This window comes from Notechis scutatus, chromosome 5, assembly GCF_049901735.1.
Source record: "Notechis scutatus isolate UNSWTSFEM ecotype Mainland chromosome 5, rNotScu1.2, whole genome shotgun sequence".
In the NCBI taxonomy this organism is placed as follows: Eukaryota; Metazoa; Chordata; class Lepidosauria; order Squamata; family Elapidae; genus Notechis; species Notechis scutatus.
Genome location: NC_142013.1, coordinates 6,959,900 through 6,983,581, shown reverse-complemented (window position 1 = coordinate 6,983,581; position 23,682 = coordinate 6,959,900). Strand labels below are relative to the sequence as shown.

The window sequence follows — 23,682 nt, the reverse complement described above, 5'->3', positions numbered from 1 at the left end:
GCGCGAGCGGCCTCCAGGATCGTGCAACCGCCGCCGCCGCCGTCCCGCCGGCTCCTTTGGCATGCAAGAAAGTGCCGCTGCGGAACCGCAACCTGCCCCGTTCTTTCTTCACCGAACCGGCTCCCAACCGGGCGCCCAACCCGGCCGGCTTGGAAGGAGGCGCCGCCGCTCCGTCGGTGGCCGAAGAGCTCTTCGAGCTGCTGACGGCTCCCGATTACCGAGCCTTGTTGAAGGAAGCCGCCGAGCCGCCGCCACCGCCGCCGCCCGTTTTCCCCGGCTCGGCTTTGCAAGCAGCGGCGGAGCTGCCTCTGGAGCCGCCGTTGTACGAGCCGCTGCCGTCGTTGGCGCCTCTGCTCTACGCCGAGACCCCTTGCGACCCTTGCCGGCCCTCTACGCCGCCGTCGCCGCCGTCTCGGATCCGGCGGCGCCCTTCTTTGCGGATTGCCCGCCGCTGCCGCCTCCGCCGGCCATGCCCTACGATTACGGCTACAGCCGCGGGCGCCTTACTCCAGCCTTTAGTCCTTCCCGGGAGGGGGGGCGGAGGAAGAGACGAGGAAGCGGGGTGAGGTGGGGACAATGGGGGAGGGGGAACCCCGATATAAAGGGGCCAAGAGGTGCGGGCTTGGAGGGTGAGGGACCCCTGGAAGTGGGCCCCCCAAGGAAGACTACTTGGGAAAGACTTGGGGCCTGCCTGATGCCCTCTGGGTGCCCCACCCTCCTCTTCCAGCCTCGCCGCCTCCGCCTCCAATTAGGCAGACTTGTGTTGAAACTTTGGAGTGTTTTGAAGGGTTTGACATCAAAGGAAAGTCGGAAGGTGACAGTTGAAGAATGAGTGGCAGGAGAATAGTTCTGTCTCTTCACAGAACAGCCCATCCTTTCCAAGGAATTTGGAGGAGCCCCCCCAGGATCCCCGATATAAAGGGGCAAAGCGGGCGAGGTGTGGACTTGGAGGGCAAGGGATCCCTGGAAGTGACACCCCCGCCGCTGGTAGGATGACGACTTGGGAAAGACTTTGGGCCTTCCTGATGCCCTCTGGGGTGCCCCATCCTCTTCTTCCAGCCTCACCTCCAAATATGCAGACTTATGTTGAACTTTGGAGCGTCCTGGAAGGTCACAGGGTCCTTTTGACATAAAAAAAAAAAAAGTCGGATGGTGACAATTGTTAAGAGGGAGCGGCAGGAGAATTACGGAGTCTTGTTAACGGAACAGCGCATCCTTCCCAGGAATTTGGGGGAGCCCCTCCAGAACCCCAGATATAAAGGGGAAAAGCGGGCGAGGTGTGGACTTGGAGGGCGAGGGATCCCTGGAAGTGCCCCCCCCTTCCCCTTTCACTGGTAGGACAAGGGAAGACTACTTGGGGAAGACTTTGGACCTGCCTGATGCCCTCTGGGTGCCCCATCCTCCTCTTCCAGCCTCCCCCTCCAAATAATGCAGACTTGTGGTTGAACTTCGGAGTGTCCTGAAAGGTTGCAGGGTTCTTTTCTATTTCGACATCCAAGGAAAGTCGGATGGTGACAGTGGCCTGATGCCCTCTGGATGCCCCATCCTTTTCTTCCAGCCTCGCCTCCTCCTCCGATGACGATGACGCAGACTTGTGTCGAACTTCCAAGGGGCCTTGCTCAAGTTTTGACATCGAAGATGGATGATGATGGTTGAAGAGTGAGTGGCGGGAGAATCCCCGGTCTCTTAACAGAACAGTCCATCCTTCCCAGGAATTTGGGGGACACCCGCTCCCCCCCTTCCAGGACCGTGTAAAGTCTTAAACTGAGACTACTCTGAATTGTAACTTTTTCATATTCTTAATGGGCCAGTTTTGTCCCAGTGGAATAAGTCTTGTTATTTGGGGGAAGGCGGGGTGGGGAGAGAGAATTGATGTCGAAGTGGGGACTTGGGGATTTTCATGCCTTGGTTAGTTTCCAGAACGAAAACATAAAAGAGACATGGCGGCCTAGTGGTTAGAACTTGGTACTGCAGGCAATTTCTGCCGACTGCCAACAGTTCGATCCCGACTGGCTCAAGGGTTGACTCGGCCTTCCAAAGATGGAGGACTCAAGATGGTAGGGGCAATAGACAGGTAATCCTCGACTTAACGGCCACCCTTTGAGCCCCCAAATTTGGTTGTTAAGTGAAACATTTGTTTAAGTGGAGTTTGCCCCATTTTACGACCTTTTTTGTTGTGAAGTTAGCAACACGGTTATTGAGTGAATCTGGCTTCCCCGTGGACTTTGCTTGTGTCACCAAGAGGGGTCAACATGATCCCGGGACACTGCAGCCGTCATAAATGCGAGTCCGTTGTCAAGCATCCCGAATGTAAGTCACACGATGGTCATGTGAAAAATGTCTCTGTGTCGCTTTTTTTCAGGGCTGTTCCAACTTTGAACGGTCACTAAAGGAACTGTTGTAAGTCGAGGACTACCTGTACATAGGGACTTAACAGATTAACAGATTAACAGAGTTGGAAGGGACCTTTTAGGTCATCGAGTCCAGCCCCTCCCCCACAAAACGGGAGATCCTACCCCATTTCTGACAGATGGCAGTCCAGTGTCTTCTTGAAAGCCTCCAGGGATGAAGCTCCCACAACTTCTGAAGGCAACTTCTGTTCCATGGGTTGATTGTTCTCACTGTCAGAAAGTTTCTCCTTATTTCCAGGTTGAATCTCTCCTTGTTCAGTTTCCATCCATTATTCCTTGTCTGGCCTAAAGGCTCTTTAGAAAATAGCTTGATCCCTTTCTCCATGTGGCAGCCCCTTAAATATTGGAAGACTGCTATCATGTCTCCCCTGGTCCTTCTCTTCCCTAGACTAGCCAAGCCCAGTTCCTGCAACCGTTCATTGTATGTTTTAGCTTCCAGTCCCCTAATCATCCTGGTTGCTCTTCCCTGCACTTTTTCTAGAGTCTCAACATCCTTTTTTTATAGTGTGGTGACCAAAACTGGATGCAGTACTCTAGGTGTGGTCTTACTAAGGCTTTATAGAGTGGTATTAGTACCTCCCTTGATCTCAGTTGTATTCCTCTGTTAATGCAATTTAGGATTGCGTTAGCCTTTTTGGCGGCTGCTGCACACTGGTGGCTCCTATTTAGCTGGTTGTCCACTAAGACTCCAAGATCCCTCTCACAGTTACCGCTATTGATCCTGGTTTCACCCAGTCTATATGTGTACTTTTGGTTTTTCTTGCCTAAGTGGAGGACTTCACTTTTCTCTATATTGAATTTCATTTTGTTAGATACAGCTCAGTGTTCGAGTCTGTCAAGATCCATCTGGATCTTGAGCCTATCTTCTTTGGTGTTTGCTATTCCTGCCAGCTTAGTATCATCTGCAAATTTGGTAATTTCCCCTTCTATTCCCTTATCTAAGTCGTTAATGAAGATATTGAAGAGTACTGGGCTTAAGACAGGAATCTTGTGGCGCCCCACTGCTTACTTCCCTCCATGTAGATTTAGACCCATTAAGGACTACTCGTTGACTCGTTGAATTACGACTTGATATCAAACAAAAATCTAATTTATAACATTCTTTACATTGTGTAGGCAGACCAGGCTACTTGCAATGACAGTCTGCAAACTTTATTTCTCTTTTCTAAGTTGCAAACAAGAGAATGAAAAAAAACAACCCATCATCTTTACAGGAAGTCCTCGACTTATGACTGTAATTGAGGATGCAAATGATGGTCGCAAGCTGTGACGGTCGTAAAGTGGGTCACCACAAGCCTGGACCTGATTCTATGGCCTTTTTTTGTGGACGGAAATGTCGGTTTTGGGGGAAAAAAAACACCCTGAAATTGTGATTATAGGACTCCGCAAACCGTTGTAAATCAGGGCCAGTTTGCATAGTGGCAGAAATGCAAGGTGGAAGATGTCAGAATTTCATAACCAGGTCATAAGTCCCCTTTTCAAACAATTGCTAACTGGCCGGCAGTAAGACTGTAGGTAATGCTGGACAGTGGTGGAATTCAATTTTTTTTACTACTGGTTCTGTGGGCATGGCTTGGCAGGCATGGCTTGGCTTGGTGGGCGTGGCTTGGCTTGGCGGGCGTGGCTTGGTGGGCATGGCAGGGGAAGGAGACTGCAAAATCCCCATTCCCAACCCAGCCCACTAACCTGCTTTCCAGCTCCATTCTCCTGTGCAGGGCAACCAAAGAAGACCCAGCCAATCAGCTGGGACTCGGGAGGCAGGGAATAGATGAGGGCGGGGCCAGTCAGAGGTGGGATTTGCCAGTTCTCTAAACTACTCAAAATTTCCGCTATTGGTTCTTCAGAACCCGTCATTTTGACCAAAAGGCCCGGACCTCGGTAAATGACCACCTCTGGTGCTGGAATTACAACCGCTCACTTAGTTGACTCTTCAGAGTCACAACGGCCCTGAAAAAAAAGTGACTTAATGACCGTGTTTCACATCTACGACTGTTTTTTTTAGCATTGCCTTGAATTTGGACGCTTGGCAGCTTGGTTCCTATTTATGACGGGTTGCAGTCACGCCATCTCCCCTTTGTGAATTTCTGGCAAGCAAAGTCAATGCGGAAGCCACATTCACTTCACTGCCGTGGTCACTAACTCCAGGAAAGTCGTAAAAAGGGGGCAGAACTCACTTAAGAAACTGTCTTGCTTAACAACGGAAATGTTGGCCTCGATGGTGGCTTGGAAGTTGAGGACTTCCTGCCCTTCTGTTTCTTAATGTTACATACAACCTAACCGTCCCTTAAGCTGTCAGACAGAATTATATAGGTGTTATATTTTGTTATGACCCTGTCCACAACATTTTACATGACTGTTTACATGGAACTTACTTGTTTTTCACAATTAATGCTTCGTTTGATGATAATTCAGTTATATTAACCTCCTGGAGGGTGTACGTGACTGTTTTGTGTCCTTTTCGGGACTCTAGATGTAAAAAAAAATTGGGGTGGGTGGGTTTTCAAACCCTCTTAATGTATCAGGAATTGAATTCATGGGCCATTGTGCTTTATATGACTACATACAGGTAGCCCTTGAGAGTGGTGAGGTGGAGTTCTTGCCTCACAATCAGGAAGCTGTGAGTTCGATCCTAGGTTAGAGGCAGATATTTCTCTCTCTGGGCACATTGAGAATATATCTGCTGAAAAAAAACTCCTCGTTGGCGACAGTAAGGGCATCCGGCCAATAAACACTCAGCTCCAATCAGTGGCCCAGACTGCAACCCGCAAGGGATTAGGGGATCATTAAAAGAGGATGATGATACAGGTAGTCCTTGACTTACAACCATTTGCTTTAGAGACCTTTCAAATTTACAACGGCCCTGAAAAAAGTGACCCAGGACTGGTCCTTGCCCTTACGACCATCACCGTGTCCCTACGGTCACGTGATCTAAATTCGGGCGCTTGGCAACCAATATCTATTTTCATGATGGTTGGCAGTGTCTCAGGGTCATCTGATCACTGGCTTCCAACAAGCAAAAATCAATGGAGAAAGCCAAGTTGCGGTTCACTTAACAACCACACTGATTCGCTTAACAACCGTGCCACAAAAAGGTCACAAAATGGAGCATGACTCCCTTTAGACTTCATTTGTTTGGCAGTGGAAATTCTTGTCCTAACTGTGATTGTAAGTCAAAAAATGGCCTGTATAGCATTTTAGTTTTAGGAACTGTCCGGGTTCTGCGCCTGAGGGGTGTTTGGCTTTGCGCACCTGACGATTCCCAGTAAGGAAGACACTGGTCATGTCCTGCTTGCTAATGCTTCGTGCTTCATTCATGCACAGCACAGAATTGTGTGGGTAACGATGTGTGGATTTTTCTCGTAACCGCCATTCGTAGTTTTAGTTTAGTTCAGGCATGAAGATCAGGCGAAGATGAATAACAGAGTTGGAAAGGGGCCTTGGAGGTCTTCTAGTCCAACCCCCTGTTCAAGCAGGTGACCCTATATCATTTGAGACAAATGGCTGTCCAGGCTCTTCTTCATATACTCCAGTAATGGGGCACCCACACCAAGCCATTCCACTGGTTGATTGTTCTCACGGCTAGAAAATTTCTCCTTAGTTCTAGGTTGCTTCTCTCCTTGATTAGTTTCCATCTGTTGCTTCTTGTCCTGCCTTCTGGGGCTTTGGAGAATAGCTTGACTCCCTCTTCTTTGGGGCAGCCCCTCAAATATTGGAAGACTGCTATCATGGCACCCCTAGTCCTTCTTTTCATTAGCCTAGACATACCCAATTCCTCCAACTGTTCTCCCTTAGTCATCTTGTTGGTTCTTCTCTGCATCTTTTCCAGAGATTGTATTTTCTCTGACTCCTTTCCAGAGATTGTATTTTAGACAGATTTTTTTTGGTATTTGTATTTTAGAGATTTTATTTTAGACAGCTACTTAGCACTTGGTTGGATGTTACCCATCATGGAAAGGTGACCTGTGCTTGACATATTGGCTGGGGAATTCCGGGAGTTGAAGTCCACAGGTCTTAAAAGTCGCCAAGATTAAACATCCCTGATCTAAACTGTACTTGAAATGATGTGGCAGAATTCTGATCTAAACTATATCTGATCTAAGAAGATAGGAAAATCTGCACCTTCAGACTCCCTGATGTAACTTTCGAGATGCTGTCCAGATTGGGAGCTTTGTGGATGAGGTACAAATGCAGTCTAAATTGGTAGTGTAGGATCCCACCTCCTCATTTTGCACAAAGTGTAACTCGGCACTTGTTTGCAAAGTCAGGATTGGTTAGGCCTATAGAGATCCTCAGCCATCCAGATCATGGTTGTCGCCAAGTTTTTTCAAAAGCCAACTAGAATGTCTTTATTGTCATTTGAAATATTTTATTTTGCTTCTCATCCAAGAAGCTTCTTCAGCTCTGACTGGATGGTGGGGAATGGAAGGATTTATATTCCTTGCAGACGGCTGGTCATTTGCATCCTTTTAGAGGGTCGTTGAGGCCACTTGGAGGTTTATCTGTGTCCTCAGGGTGTGGAACCTTCTTGGCTACAGGATGTTTTTCTGCCCTGCGTCCCCTTGCTGTTGAAAGCAGGTGCAGGCTGTTGGGAATGAATTTGTGTTGTCTGCATCTCAAACCGAAGCACAAATGGTTTCTCTAGTCTGCAATTTTGCAATTTTGGGGGGAAATCAGTCATACTCCTGCACCATTCAAAGAGTGTCCATCCCAAATGGTATAGCTAAAAGTCTGTAGAGATTCTCAGTCGTCCAGTTCATGGTTGTCCCCAAAGTGCTTTTTTTTCAAAAGGCAGCTGGACTTTCTTTGTTTTTCCTTGACGACTTTTCGCTTCAGTTTCTTCAGTTCTGAAGAAGCTCCCTGGATGAGAAGCAAGACATCTTCAAGGAAAAACAAAGAAACTCCAGCTGCCATTCGAAAAAAAGCACTTTGGGGATTGGTTTGGACCTCCTTGTTTGTCCCAGTTTCCATACTAGACGGATTCTTACTGCACCCTATCCAATGCATTTCTGGGGAGGCATCTCCCAAGAAAATGAAGCAGATCCCGCTCAGAAATGAAATGTGTTATCAAACACACGTCCTGTGTCTGTTGGAGCTGACACAGAAGGATTACTGGATTTTCTGAATGTGGTTTTCATCATCAGGATAATGATATGTACTTCTGCATAGTGTTGTGGTTCACCTGCAGCAAGTGCAGAGGGCTGAGGGCTCGGAGAGGGGCCTGCGTGTGATGCAGGGATGGGGCCAGGACCATCAGGGAGTGGAGTGCTGCCTTCGGAGATTGTGGAGGCTGGCAGCAGTGAGGAAGAGTTCCCCGAGGAGCCTGTGCTCAGCACATGTGCGCGCAGGGCTGCTCGAAGGAAAGAGCAGCTGCAGCAGCACGGGCGACTCGGGAGTAAGACTGCAAGGTAATGGCCCCTCCCTGAGGAGATAAAAACCAGCGGAGAAACCGCAGTTCTTTGTAGAAGGCAAAGAAGTTTTACACTCGAATCTGGTGGACGTTAGGAATATCTTAGATGGTGTTTGAAGACTGTTTGTGTTGGAATTATTGCTTAGTAACTTTATCTGGTGTTCTTGGCAGCCTTGCAAAACATTGGCAAGGCTCTTTCTTATCGGAGCTCATTGGTTTGAAGCAGCCTTTTACCCGTGAAGGAACGGGATTCGTAAAGAAACATTAAAAGGTTGTGCTGTTACCTTTGTCTCGTGTTTGCTTCCTCGGAACCAGGCTTGGGTCAGAACACATAGGACGATGATAGGATAAGTCAGATGTAGATAGTAAAGTATACAACAGCCATATATCACTTGGATGGAGCAAAGATCAGGATGATGAGTTACCTCCAAGAATAATAAGCATAAATGCAATACAGGTAGTCGTCAATTTACAACAGTTCATTTAGTGTCTTTTCGAAGTTAACAACGGCACTGAAAAAAGGGACTTATGGCTATTTTTCACACTTAACGACCGTTGTAGCATCCCCATGGTCACGTGATCAAAAACTCAGACCCTTGGCAACTGACTCATATTTACGATGGTTGCAGTGTGTTGGGGGTCATGTGATCACTTTTGGCAATCTTCTGACAAGCCTAGTCAATGGGAAACAAGATTCACTTAACATCTGTGTTACTAACTTAACAGCTGCAGTGATTCACTTAAAAATTGGGCAAAAAAAAGTTGTAGAATGGGGCAAAACTCACTTAAGAAATGTCCCACTTAGCAGCAGTAATTTTGGGCTCAATTGTGGTCATAAGTCGAGGACTAATTATACACAGTTTGGGGAAGGGGGTCAATGTTATGGACTAGAAACATGCTATGTAGAATGGCTTGCCAATTCCTGAGAAAGGACTGGGGGAGTTAATTCATTTTGATCAGCAGGGTCAAAACAAATTAATTTTCATTTAACTTTACTTTCTTCTGATATAAAACACAAGATGTAAAAACCCTTGGAAAACTCGCAAATTCAAATTTAATTTATGATGCTATTCAGACTACGAACGTAATGTCTGCTTCTGGCAAAATAATTTTGCGAATATCTTCACTCCTCCCCTAGAAGCTTTGGGCAACCACTGTTGTCAATTTTTATACAAATGCACAATCACACTTCTTCTGGATCACAGCAGCTAGAGTCCAATCTTGACCCCATTTTCTTCCTGGTGTTGACCGATGTTTGCAACCCCGTTGTTAAAATATTTCATGATGTAAAATGGAGAGGTATTTAATTCCGTGGGTGTTTTGATATAATGCAATAAGTGGCGTGGTTAGAGAGTCCTTTAGCGTTTAGTTCAACTTTAACTGTTGGCAAACTGTTGGTATTTTTTCTGTTGGCTTCCTTTGGACCAGAGGCTGTTCTTTTTCAGCCATGACTAATGAGTTCCAACTCCAGTTTTTAGACAACAGCTTCTTCCCTTCCTCTGCCTTCTCCTGTTCTTGCAGTATCGGTGTCTATTCCTGTCTATTTGTGATTCTATAATTTTATTAATGGGTGCCAACAATGTTCCTAATTCAAGAAAACGGCAATGCGTTTGCGACTAAATCCTGAAAAATTTCAGCCTTGGTTCAGGTTGCACTAGAGCAGAATTATTTCTATTGTAGAGTGTTAGATATTAAACCCCAAACTCTCCGTGGTTTAAGGCCTGTCTTTGCTAACCATGGTTTGTGACTAAAAAAGTGGCTGGGTTCTGCAACGCACGGAGCCATAAATCGTGAATGGCTGAACCACGGCTTCTCACATGAAGCCAAAACAACACAACTGTGAGCTTAGACCTGTGGGTGAAAGAGACTTAATCTGTTTTAGCTTTGTACGGGTTAACAACGTATCAAAAGATACTGCAAAGAACCCTTTGGGGATGATTCAAGGCAGTGGTGGGATTCAATTTTTTTTTACTACCGGTTCTGTGGGCATGGCTTGGCAGAATGATACTATAAAATCTCCAGTCAGAGGTGGTATTTGCCGGTTCTCCGAACCACTCAAAATTTCCACTACCGGTTCTCCAGAACTGGTCAGAACCTGCTGAATATCCACCTCTGATTCAAGGGGAACCAATGCAAACTGAAGCATCCATCGCATTTGCAACATCATGTGAATTTGTGGAGGCCGTGAAGAACAATGCCACCGGAAACATCGTGCATGCAAAAATATAATTTGAATATTAAGTTATGCTGCACCGTGCTATAATGATTAATGACAAACCATTGGGGGGGGGGGAGGTGATCCAGAGAATGCCTGGATTCAGCTCAATAGCTCCTACCCCAATATGAATTGTAAAGTGAGTTGGAGAACTTTCAGGTGTAGAAAAATCCTTGAAATAAATATGTTCTTAACTCTGGTTAAGTGGTTGGCTGTGAGTTGTTTGCTTTGCTACATCTTCAGGGTTTTTTTTTTGTTTTTTGTTTGGAGGGAGAGAGGAGGTTGGGAGTTTGCAAAAACTGGGGCTAGGAAGAACCCTAGTTAAGGTGGAAAGCCAGCTGGGAGTTTGCAAAAACTGGGGCTAGGGAGAACCCTAGTTAAGGTGGAAAGCCAGCTGGGAGTTTGCAAAACTGGGGCTAGGGAGAACCCTAGTTAAGGTGGAAAGCCAGCTGGGAGTTTGCAAAAACTGGGGCTAGGAAGAACCCTAGTTAAGGTAGAAAGCCAGCTGGGAGTTTGCAAAAACTGGGGCTAGGGAGAACCCTAGTTAAGGTGGAAAGCCAGCTGGGAGTTTGCAAAAACTGGGGCTAGGGAGAACCCTAGTTAAGGTGGAAAGCCAGCTGGGAGTTTGCAAAACTGGGGCTAGGGAGAACCCTAGTTAAGGTGGAAAGCCAGCTGGGAGTTTGCAAAAACTGGGGCTAGGGAGAACCCTAGTTAAGGTGGAAAGCCAGCTGGGAGTTTGCAAAAACTGGGGCTAGGGAGAACCCTAGTTAAGGTGGAAAGCCAGCTGGGAGTTTGCAAAAACTGGGGCTAGGAAGAACCCTAGTTAAGGTGGAAAGCCAGTTTTATAACAGTCATGACAACAGCAGAATGCTACTACTGCTATTACCAGTACTGCTACTATTACTAATGCTTGTTGAGATCAAAGGGAAACAAAAGGAGGACTCTGTACCAAATTCAGAATACGCCAAGAACCACAGCTGACCACAGTTCAACCCTGCTGCACTACAGATATTGTAATATATGTCTCTCTCTGCCAAAACAACTAGACCAGGGAGTCAAACTCAATTTCATGGAGGGCTGCATCAGGGATGTGTTTGACCTTGGGGAGTGGGGGGGGTGCGTGCGTGGCCAGCTTGATGTCACTCATGTCGAGGACGCCAGTGGTGGGCCGAGCGCACTGCCAGCGGAAATGGGCTCTCGAGCTTCATTTCTGGCTGCGACGGCTTCTCTTGCAGCCCTCAGCCAAGGAAAATGGAGCTTGGAGGGGCCACATGCCGGCTTTGCAAACGGATTTTTTTTTGGGGGGGGGGGGCTGAAGCACTGAAGCCTTCTGTAATGACCCAAAGGGGCGTGGCACAAAGGCAACACAGTCAAATAAGCAAGAAGAGTCCCTTTATTATCTCCAGCTTTGCCTCCGATGTCCAGGTTACCTTCGGTTGGAGAAAAAAAACTCTCCCAAGAACAGTCTTTTAAGTGGAGAAAATTGAGTCCGAAAACAAAGTACACACAAACTGTAACTAAACAATCCAAACAAACCACGCTGCAGTAATTAACTTGACAGGGCAGGAGAAGGAATTGCAGACTTGAAAGCACGGCAAAACTCGCACAGTTGGGAAGACGCCAGGAACCCAGATAAGCCTCGATGATACCAAATAGTTCACAATTTGCTCCCAACAAATTGCTGTGCGCAGCTTCCTCTTTTATTCACTGGGTTCCCAGCTGCAGCTAATGAAGGGAATCAGGGCCCTTTCCTCCCCCATAAGCCATGCAACCAATGTTGCTCCCTTCTCTGTTCCTCCCTGCACGCCCTAGAATGAAGAGCGGGGTGGGCCTGGATCTTCCTCTGAACACCCTCTCCCTTGCTCTACCTCTCCCCAGCTGTGCCCAGCCGGACTGTGCCCTTCCCCAGTTTCTTCCACACTCCCACTCCCTGTGAGCTGCTTGGCCTCCCCCTCAGAATCGGATTCCGACGGGCATGACACCTTCTCTCTGTTTGCAAAGTCTTTTGCCACCTTTGCAAAAAGGTTTTTCCAACAAGGACAGAGCCCGGGAGGGGCAAACACATCCCTCTGGACCTCTGTTTACGACGGCAAAGGGCTTTCTTCAAGTCCTTGGCTTAGAACCGTTTGTTCAGTGACTAAAGTAACAAAACCACTGAAAAAAGTAACTCCCAACTGATCCTCACACTTATGACCGTTGATGGTTCCCGTGGTGACATGATCAGCGTTCAGGTGCTTGGCAACCGCCATGTATTTAGGAGAGTCACAGCGTCTTGGGTTCAAATGATTATCGTTTGTGACATTCCCAACTGGTTTCCGACCAGCAAAGTCAATGGAGAAAAAACAGGTTTGCTTAACAGGTGCTGGATTCATTTAAGAACTGCAGTGATTCGCTTAACAACCGTGGCGAAATGGACAATAAAACCAGGGGTGGGCTGCTGGGGGCTCGGAGGGGTTCGGGAGAGCCCCAGCTAAGATTCTGTGCAGTTCGGAGAACCCCCAAATCCCACTCCTGGCTTGCCACACCCACCCCTCCCTCCCCTCCCATGGCCCGTTTGGGGTGCAAGTAAGTGCGGGGTGCACGGAGGCTCAGGGAGGGCAAAAAATGGTCCTCCCAGAAGTTTGGGAAGGCCGGAAATGGGCCCGTTTCCAGCTTCCAGAGAGCCTCCGGAGTCCGGGGAGTCTGTTTTCACCCTCCCGGAGGTCTGAGGAAAGCCTCCGGAGCCTGGGGAAAATGCCTCCTTTGCATGGTGCAGGAGGCTGACTAGGCCACGCCCACCATGGCCACGCCCACCCAGCAACCGGGCAGAGAACCCCTTGCTAAAAATTTTGAAGCCCACCCCTGTATAAAAACAGTGTGATTCACTTAGCAGCTGCCTTGTTTAGCGATGGAAAGTCTGGTCCGACTGTGCTCGCAAGTCAAGGACTACCTGTAGGTAGGCAAACGGGCCACTGACATGTTCTGCAGAGGCTAACCATTTGGACAAAAGCAAAAACTAGAACTCACTGTCTCCTGGCGATTGGCTCAAAGTCACCAGCCAGTTTTTCTGCCTGCGCTGGGAACTAGAACTCACCGTCGCCTAGTGACTGGCCCAAAGTCACCCAAGCCAGCTTTCAGGATGTTCAGGATTAGAACTCACCTTCTCTTACCGACTGGTTCTAAGTAGCCCAACCTGCTTTTTATGGCTAAAGCGGGACTAAGGCCGCTTTCTACTTCGGATTGGCCCAAAATCACCTAGTGGCTTTCATGCCTAAAGGTGGGACTAGAACTCACAGTCTCCTGGTTTCTAGTTCCGGTGATTTAACCACTGAACCAAACTGGAATGGATACTAATCAGTGGGATTATGACGATGCTCACCTACAACTTTTAGTGCCAATCGTAAACGTTTCCTCCTAACATAGAGAAAATTATTATGTTGGGCCTCCACAGCCTGAATAGTAAATTCACAGTGGTTAGAGACACCCATCAAATTGCGGCATGAAAACTATGGAGAGAACTTCTCATATATATACAGTACTGTAAAATACCTATCTGTGTTTCAAGATCTTCAGGGCAGGAAAATATTTAATAGAAAAAGTCCTTTAGCACCATCTGGTGGATTTCTTTGGATATCATCTCTTGTTTATTTTTGTAATTTGGACCCAGTTGGCATCCTAAGAAACAGACAGGGCTTGTGATGACGCAGGGTGGGATTCAAAAGCAACCAAGTCACAGAAACAGGTGAAGTCCCTTTAATTCCTTCAACTTGGCTTCAAAGGTCCAAATATCATTGGCTGTAGAAAAAACTCCCCCACAAACAGTTGCGAAAAGGAAGAACTTCCGTTCAAACTCAAAATACATATAAATTATAAATGGAAAAAACAACACAAACCACACTGAAGCAATTAATGAGACAAGGCAGGATAAGGGCTTGAAGATGTCCACAGATATCGAAACACACACACTGGGAAGGACGCCAGAACTCAGATAAGAACTGACAAACCTGAAATATTTTCACGCTTTGCTTCCAGCACTGGGCCACGTTCAGTTTGTCCTTTTAAACAATCCTCACAGCTGCAGCCCATGAAGGGGATCAAGGCCCTTTCCTCCCCCGTAGACCACGCCATTCACGTTTCTTCCTTATCCGGTCCTCCCTGCATGCCCTAGGATGAAGAGGGGATGGGCCTGGGTCTTCCTCTGACTACCCAGCCAGCCTGTGCCCTTCCCCAGTTTCCTCCACAACCTCCACACTCCCACTCCCTGTCGGCTGGTCCTCCTCTTCCTTGGAGTCAGACTGACAGAAATATTGGATTCAATTGTGGTGGTAAGTCGAGGACTACCTGTATTCACATTCCTCTCTCTTTGCTTCAGAAGTGGTTACTCCAGGTATGCAGGAGGAAAAAGCAAAAGAAAGGAATATATATGTGTATTTCCCCTCAACGAGGTTCTGCTAATACATTCCAAGCAAAGGCCAATTGACTGATTCATACCACTTGAGGAGGCCAAAAACCGACTGCTGATTATGAATTATTGTCCTCATTTTTCTTAATGGTGACTGGCCTGTCTCTTAGCAGATTGTATTTGTTGACCCAGATGGTGATAATTATCTTATTCATAACACTGGGTTCATCTTTGAAGGACTGAAATTTCACCATTCTTTCAAGGTGCGCACATGGAGTGAGTGTGAACAAGTGTGTCACACAGACTGTTTTAGTACCACTCTTATAAAGCCTTAGTAAGACCACACCTAGAAAACTGCGTCCAATTTTGGTCACCACACTATAAAAAAGATGTTGAGACTCTAGAAAAAGTGCAGAGAAGAGCAACCGGGACGATTAAGGGACTGAAGACTAAAACATATGAAGAACGGTTACAGGAACTGGGCCTGGCTAGTCTAGTGAAGAGAAGGACCAGAGGAGACATGATAGCAGTCTTCCAATATTTGAGGGGCTGCCACAGAGAGGAGGAAGGGGTCAAGCTATTTTCTAAAGCACCCAAAGGCCAGACAAGGAATAATGGATGGAAACTGAACAAGGAGAGATTCAACCTGGAAATAAGGAGAAATTTTCTGACAGTGAGAACAATTAATCGGTGGAATGGCTTGCCTTCAGAAGTTCTGGGAGCTTCATCACCGGAAGGTTTTAAGAAAAGACTGGGCAGCCATCTGTCAGAAATAGTGTAGGGTCTCCTGCTTGGGTGGAGGGTTGGATTAGATGACCTACAAGGTCCCTTCCAACTCTGTTAATCTATAATCTGTAATCTGATTAAGGGCCTGGAGACTTAAACATTCAAAGAATGGTTGCAGGATTTGGATATGAGTCTAGAGAAAAGAAGACTGGGGTGATATGATAGCAATATTCCATCATTGGAGGGGCTGCCACAAAAAAAAAAAAAGGGGGGGGGGGGTCAACTTATTTTCCAAAACACCAGAAGGCAAGACAATGAAAGGAAACTAATCAAGGAGAGAAGAAACTTGGAATTAAGGAGAAACTTCCAAACAGAACAAATAATCAGTGCGACAACTTGCTTCCAGAAGTTGCAGGTGTGTCATCACTGCAGGTTTTTAAAGAAGAGATTGGACAGCCACCTGTCTGAAATGGTATAGGGTCTCCTGCTTGAGCAGAGGGTTGGACTAGAAGACCTCCAAGGCCCCTTCCAGCTCTATTCTGATTGCCTGAAGACAAAAAGCACTTTTGTCTGCAGTTAGAGCGCTAACCTGGGAAGCTCAAACCAAGATCTGAAAGTTTACATTTGTTGCTAGTGCTGGTACAACCTAAAACTTTTGGGTTACCAATATTATTTATATTATTTAATTCTGCTTAATAACAATACTGTACTTGAGTCAGAAGCTTATTAAGGCTGGCAGATAGACAACATAACCTGGCTTGGTAGATATTGAAAACTAAAAAAAATAATGCAATTATTTATCTTCTGCTGTTTGGGATAACTTTGTGACATGACATGCAATTAGTCTTTGACTTACGATGGTAACGGAGGCTGCCCATTACTGTCGTAAGTTGTGATGGTGTCAAATCAGGCACCAGACAAACAAATGATGCGCAGTTGAGTTTTTATTATCGGACACTTTTATTGGAAATACATTTTGATGATGGTAGCATTCAGGTTCATCTCCATTAGATGGTGCTAAAACACCAATGTTTTGATGGTCAGAAAAAGTTGGATCTGATGATTTTTTTCATGGAACATATTCCTTTCCTTCTCCCTTTTGTGTCTTTCTCTCTCTCTCTCTCTTTTAACCTCTCTTATTCATTCATTCATTTATTTGTTTGTTTGTCAAACATGTCCAAGATAGCAGGTTTAGGTATAAACATAAACAAAGGAAGTAAGGACAGGTAAGTAAGGACAGTAGGACAGGTGTGCTGGTGTGCTTATGCACACCCCCTTTAAGGACCTCTTAGGAATGGGGTGAGGTCCACGGTAGACAGTTTGAGGTTGAAGCTGTGAGGGGTTGAGGTTGTAACAACGGAGTTGGGAAGAGCATTGACCACTCTGTTGCTGAAGTTGTATTTTCTGCAATCGAGTTTGAAGCAATTTACATTGCATTTGTATCTGTGATGACCAGGGCGTGGCACGAAGGCAACACAGTCAGATAAGCAATAAGAGTCTCTTTATTATCTCCAACTTTCCCCCCAATGTCCAGGTTACGTTCTGGCTGGAGAAAAACTGTCCCAGGAACAGCTTTTGACTGCAGAAAATTAAATCCAAAACATGAGCAACACAAACTGTAACTTAAAGTCCAAACAAGCCAAACTGAGGTAATTAGTTTGGCAGGGCAGGAGCAAGAATTTCAGACTTGAAGGCACGGCAAAACTCACACAGTTGGAAAGAAGCCAGGAACACAGATAAGCCCATGACAATATAAGATAAAGTCACATTTGTTCCCAACAGCCTGACCCACGTAGCTTGCCTTTCTTACCAACTGTCTTCCCAGCTGTGGCTAATGAAGGGAATCAGGGCCCTTTCCTCCCCCGTAAGCCACACAACCCACCTTGCTCTCTTCTCTGTTCCTCCCTATGTGCCCTGGTTCTTCTTCTGAACTCCCTCTCCCTTGTTCTATCTCTCCCCTGCTGTCCCCAGCCAGACTTTGCCCTTCCCCAGCCTCCTCCACAGCCAATGGAGCCACACTCCCACTCCCTGTCAGCTGTCTGGCTTCCTCCTTGGATTCAGACTGGGGCATGACACTATTGGTTGTTTGCCCATGTTTATTGTGATTGAGGCTGAAGAAGTCATTGACAGGCAAGACGTTGTAGCAGACAATTTTGTGAACTATGCAGGTGGCGCAGTTCCAGATTGTCCAAGCCCAGAATTTCAAGCCTGGTGGGATTCTGTATGGAGGTGTTTAGATATAGACTAAGATGGCTATCAGGAAGTCATTGGCCTCTTACCTCTGATGTTTTGGATCTCCAAGAGCTTCTGAACGATGAAATATGGGTCTGTAGTGTTTATTTTACTTCATTTTTCATACACCAATGGACACAGGTTTTCTGGGCGAATTATAAATCATGACCAGAGTTTTATAGATATCCCCTTTCCCTGCCAATTTGTGTTAAACAATTAAGTGGGGAAAAAAACAGAGCTGGTATTCAGCAGGTTCGGACCAGTTCTGGAGAACCAGTAGCGGAACTTTTGTATAGTTCAGACAACTGGCAAACGCCGCCTCTGATTGGCTCTGCCCCCATCTATTCCCTGCCTCCCGAGTCCCAGCTGATTGGCTGGGTCTTCTTTGGTTGTCCTGCACAGGAGAACGGAGCTGGAAAGCAGGTTAGTGGGGTGGGGAGGGAATGGGGATTTTGCAGAAATTGTATTGTTTGAAGCTGACTCCACCCCATTGCCCATCAACCTGCACTCTCAAAACAAGTGCATGCTGGGAAGCCAGACTCCATTTCCTTTTAGCATTTGGAGAAGAAAGAAGCACAAAGGAGAGTGAAGCCATCTTAATCTGTGGCACATGGTCATCCAAGGACAAACCCATATCCCACACGCAGAGCATTGCTGGTGAGATTTAGATTGCTTGTATTTATTAATTGTTATGTTCAGCAGTAACCCAATACTGCCCATCTTGTATTTGATTCTCACTTTATGTATCCTTATTTTCCCCAGTTTCACCATATCCTGTTCTTTCAATAAAGCATTCAGATCTACGCACACAGTCTGTTTTATTGGAGGATAGGTGGGTTTAGCTGCATGTCGAGCTGTGCACAGACTAACGTGCAGTGGGGACAGATCCCCCCAAATCCACTAGGAACCAGTGTATCTCACACAGGAGAGTTGTAACACTCACCTTGCTGCAGTCTAGACCATCCGTAGCTTCTGAATAGCCTTGATGTATGTGAACGGCCATAGTTACAGCTCAAGCAAGTTTCTGGCTAATATGGATAAATGAGAATCAGAGCTGGTTACTGACTTTGCGCTCGTTCAGATGTGAAGTTTATGTGCAAGATTAGCACGGGGACAAGGTTGTAAAGACGAATGAACATTCCTTTTAAGTGATGGATGTGGCCCAGGGTCTCCTAATGAAGAAAGAAAAAAAAAACATAACAGGAAACCAATTTTTTAGAGTGCCGATATTGGAAGGATGGTAAAAAGTGTCTCCAGGTACACAGGAAAAAAAAAAACCACTTGAAAGATGTTTAACATGCAATTGGGGGATGAAGATCATCCATTTTGCCTGCAACTTTTTCAGGATTTGTTTTAAAAGACCATCTGGGGTTGGCCATTTCTGATGCTCCATGGAAGAAAAGGGTCCGAGATGTTGCATTTGATGAGAAAATCCAACTGGTGACTAAAGTCGGATTTCATTAAGAAAAACAATTACGGATATATGACTAAAGAACAGCAAATCTAATTTCAGAGGTTAATCAAGGTCCTTGCGACAGAGATTCAGTCCAGTCCAAAATAATTGGAAATCTGAATAGGAAATATTGCAGAGTAGAATAACAGAATAATGGAAGGGACCTTGGAGATCTTCTAGTCCAACCCCCCTGCTCAGTCAGGAAACCCAATACCACTTCAGACAAATGGTTGTCCAATCTCTTCTGAAATTAGTCACACAGTTGTTAAGGGAATCTGACTTTGCTTGTCGGAGGGTCGCAAAATGGAATCATGTGACCCTGGGACGCTGCAACCATCATAAATAGGAACCAGTGGTCAAGCATCCAAATGTAAATCACATGAAACCATGGATGCTGCAACATTTATTGTGAAAAATGGTCATAACTCCCTTTTTTCAGTGCCGTTGTAACTTTGACCTGTTGTAAGTCGAGGACTACCTGTTCAGAGTAGCTTGCCCTGCTGGTGTTGGTGAGGGTGTGGTTTGTTTTTTCTTTGATCATTCCTTGAAGAGGATATTGTCTTAAGTTTGCTTGATTGTTGTCTCCTGGGTAGTTCCTTGATTAAAGTATTGGTTTCTGCTTGATTGTTTGTCTGGTGTTAATACGTTCTTTTCTACTGGTAAAAACAACAACAACAAGCACAGCAGGAAAAGGCAGATGCAAACCACTTCTGTAGTGATGTCAGGAAAGCGAAATGGACAAATAGCCACCAGGAGTCCAGCCCGATGTGGAGAGTTTCTCTTATTAGTCAATAAAGGAGAAATTTGATTTTCTTTTGGTCGATAGGTTGGTGCCACCTGTAGGCTTCTCATTGGTGAGCTGCAGTTTTATCACATTTCTTCCCGGCGAAGAAATCATTTCTTCCAGGTGCCATTTTTCAGTTTTAACGGTAGAAAATAGTGTCTACAATATTACCACTGTTTTTAATATACTTTTCATTTGATCGCAGCAGAACTTTAGAATTACCCAAGTTCTTGGTGAACTAGACATTGTTCTGTGCTATTGTTGATCGTGACTTACTGTTTAAATGTTTTCTTCTTCATAATGTTATATGGTTTATCGTTTTGATCATTGAACCCAGATTTAGGGTTGCAATTCCAGAAAAGCTCTCCCTTCTTCTGGAAAACTGTAGACTATGTCACTGGAGATCAAGCCACCTGTTGAGTGTTGTGGTTAGCCGGCAACCTGTGGAGACGGCAGCAGAATCAGACAGTAGGGAAGAACAGGGACCAGCCCGGGAGTCTGGGGAGGACTTGGATGAGGGTCCTGCATCAGATACAAAGACGGGGCCAGGACCATCTGGGAATTATGTGCTGACTCCGGAGCCTTCATAATCTGGCAGCAGTGAGGCAGAGGAACAAGGGGAGCCTGTTCCCAGTGCATGTGTGCACAGAGCTGCTAGAAGACGAGAGCAGCTGAGACAAAAGGGGCGATTTGGGAGTAAGGAGGTGATTGCCTCTCCCATAAGGTATAAAGGAAGTGCAAAGGTAGAAAAACCTTTGCAGGAAGCAAAGTCATTTGTTCTGTTTGGATTAATCCTTGAAGCTCTGTGTGGACTTTGTACTTCGGTTGGCTTTTTACAGTTAATTTGGCACTTAATTTTTTGGCAGCAATTCAAAGGAGATAAAGGTGGGTGCTTATCTCAAGGGACTGTTTGGGACTCATTACGGGCTGGGAATGAGCATAATTCCCAGCGTTGAAATAAAACAAGAGTTGTTTCGACTAAGCATGCGCTTAATTACGGTCTCAGGAAGCCTTGGTCAGAACACTGTCTCCCAGTCAAGCTTCAATGTGGATTTTTAAAAAGTAATATTTTTTACAAAAATATTGTACGGAGGTTTAAAAAAAAACTACAGAAACAGAAAGAAAAAGACAGAAAATATAAAAGAGCAAAAGAAAAATTGAAAGAAGGAAAAAGAAAGAAAAATAATTCAAAGAAATGGCTTCCAGTGATTTTTTTGCATAACAATTAACATCCCCGCCCCTTCCAAAGTACACAACAGGGTTCTCTTCTTTCCATAAATACATCTTTTCAATCAATAAATCCTGAAATCACCAGTTTATAGTTACTCATTTTCAGCAAAAACTCCATAAAGGGCTGTCAACTTTTATAAAGATAATTGTAGTTCTTTTCCTTAATCGAATAAGTCAATTTAGCCGTTTCTGCAAACTCAGCTATCTTCATGATCCATTCCATTATTATTATCATGGGTTATCCTGTACAGACGTCTTCCTTCTTCATGCATATAATAGCTTAACTGTAATTATCATATATAGGATCAGGTGTCCACGAGCTTTTTCTAGTTGACTATCCATAAATCTAATAAAAAATGTTCCAATTTCATCTGAATGATAATTTTTTAAAAAGTCTCTCAGCGTATTTCTATTTTTTTTAAATATATTTTTGTTAAAGTTTTCCTTTTTACATATCTCAATCACATATTAAACAGTACTATGACATTTTTTATACAACTACATTTCATATCCAATACAATCTATACATTCTATTTCTATACCTTCTATATCTATTGAATACGGTTCCTTTTCTTATTTCTATTGTCTATCCAATCATACCATTTCTCCCAAATTGCATAATATTCAGAATCTTCTTTTCCTTTTAATTCTATAGTCAATTTATTCATTTCCGTGTACTCATTTTTTTAAAAATTACTAATTAATTAATTAATAATTATTTCTATTTTTATCCCCCTCCTTTTCACACATCCACCATGCATGATAAAATGCCCCTTCAATTATTTAAACATAATAAATGATATTCTTCTGATTAAATCTAACAATACATCAATGTTCCCATATATATTCCCATATACATAATAATATCACACATGATAACTTTGCTTAAATTTCTCTAATTGCTTTATAAATACATCAAATCTTTTTTAGGTTGTTCTATTCTCTATCCATTGATAAAACATATTCCATACTGTGTAATATTCAGTTTCTTCTTTTTCTTTAATTTCTAGTGTCAATCTATTCATTTCTGCACATTCAAATATTTTTTCAATTATTTTTCCCTCTATCGGTATTTTATCATACTTCCAATTTTGGGCATACACAATCCTAGCTGCTGTTAAGACATATATAATTAAGTAAACCTTTTCTTTACTATAACCTTCTGGTACCATTCCTAATAGAATGTTTTTCACATTTCCAACAGAAAATTAGAAGTAGCTTTTACCTCTTAGTGAATTCCTTTGGGGCCATATACCAGCAAAAGATAAGTTTTAAAAAGTTCTCTTTTAAATTTCAAGTTGAGGTGAATTCCAGACCTTTTAATGACATTTTTTTTCCCATGGATCTATTTGAATATTATAACCAAAATTCTTGGCCCACGATACTGTACCTTCTTTCATTTGCTCATTTCAAATCTCAATGGAAGTTTATACATTTTAGCAATAGCTTGTTCATCATATGCCCATAATTCATTTTCAAATTCTGCTTTATCATATTCTGTTCCTGATGCTCTCAAGCTTTTATTTTTCTTCGTAGAAGTCACTGTTAGCTAGTTCCTGATAAGGGAACTGTAAGAGAAGAGCAGGAAGAGTTAAGTGTGTCATCAGCTTAGAGTCGTTATGTTGCCACAAACGATCCCAGTCCAACCCATCCTGAATTCTGCTGACCCTTACCTGGTGCCAATTTAGTGTTGAACTTGAGTTGACCAAACTCTTGTGTATAGGCTTGAATAAATCTTCTACAGTGCAACCTAATTGTTGGTCTTGATTCTTTCCACCTAATGGGAATGGGAAACTGGTGCATATAGTTTTATGAGAGTCAGGGAAACTGGTGCATATAGTTTTATGATGGTTTCAACTGGTCCATATATGAAATATTAATGAAGAGTTGCAATATTGATTGATTTATATGGCTGGCCATCTCACCACAGGAATTTGGCGTGTTATAAAAGGATTTAAACAACAACTATAACATATTATCCAAGTTGCTTATGGTATAGGTATAAATACATACATAGATTGGAAGGGATCTTGTAGGTCATCTAGTCCAACACCTTCCCTAAGCAGGAAATCCTACGCCATTTCTGACAAATGGCAGCCCAGTCTCTTCTTCAAAGCCTCCAGTGATGAAGCTCCCACAACTTCCAAAGGCAACTTCTGTTCCATTGGTTGATTGTTCTCACTCCTTATTTCCAGGTTGAATCTCTCCTTGTTCAGAAAATTTCTCCTTATTTCCAGGTTGAATCTCTCCTTGTTCAGTTTCCATCCATTATTCCTTATCTGGCCTTCAGGTGTTTTAGAAAATAGCTTGACCCCTTCCTCTCTGGGGCAGCGAGACCCTATATGGTATAGGGTCTCCTGCGTGAGCAGAGGGTTGGACTAGAAGATGTCCAAGGTCCCTGCCAACTCTGTTATTCTGTTAAAATAATAAACCCCACATCACAATAAACACTACATGACCAAAAAACATCTTAGTTTTGCTGGCTGGATTGGGGCCAGAAGGGGGCGTTCACTGCTGAATGTGGTTAATAGAATAAGAAGACCTCATCCCCATGCCATCCGTCTCTAAGTTCTGGTATTTGTTATAGTTTTAAATTTTAAATCTCTCTATATAAAAGCGAAAGACCACTCATGCATCATTGCAAAATCTTCAGAACCGTAAAGCCTACAAACTTGAAATTCGGCATGTATGTTCCTCCTCTTGGCTTCTAGAAGCTGACTAAGAAAGGATTTTTCGAAATGAGCATCAGAGCATTTAGAGTATTCCCTATATTATTATTATTAAAAACGCTCTGATGCTAAGGAGTTCTACTCCCCCTCCCCACCTGAAAAGAAATCTGTTCC

The 23,682-nt window shown here is 44.5% G+C and overlaps 1 protein-coding gene across 1 annotated transcript in view; it reads left to right on the top strand.

Annotated features, from left to right (window-relative positions):
- The window catches only part of FAM181B (family with sequence similarity 181 member B), a 2,538-nt gene extending 892 nt beyond the window's left edge, over positions 1-1,646 (top strand). Inside the window, 3 exon segments of the mRNA XM_026680514.2 lie at positions 1-366; positions 369-567; positions 1,559-1,646. The exon segment at positions 1-366 is cut by the window's left edge and continues 892 nt beyond it. Of these exon segments, the coding sequence (XP_026536299.2) occupies positions 1-366; positions 369-567; positions 1,559-1,646 (653 nt within the window).
- The last annotated feature ends 22,036 nt before the right edge of the window (positions 1,647-23,682 follow it).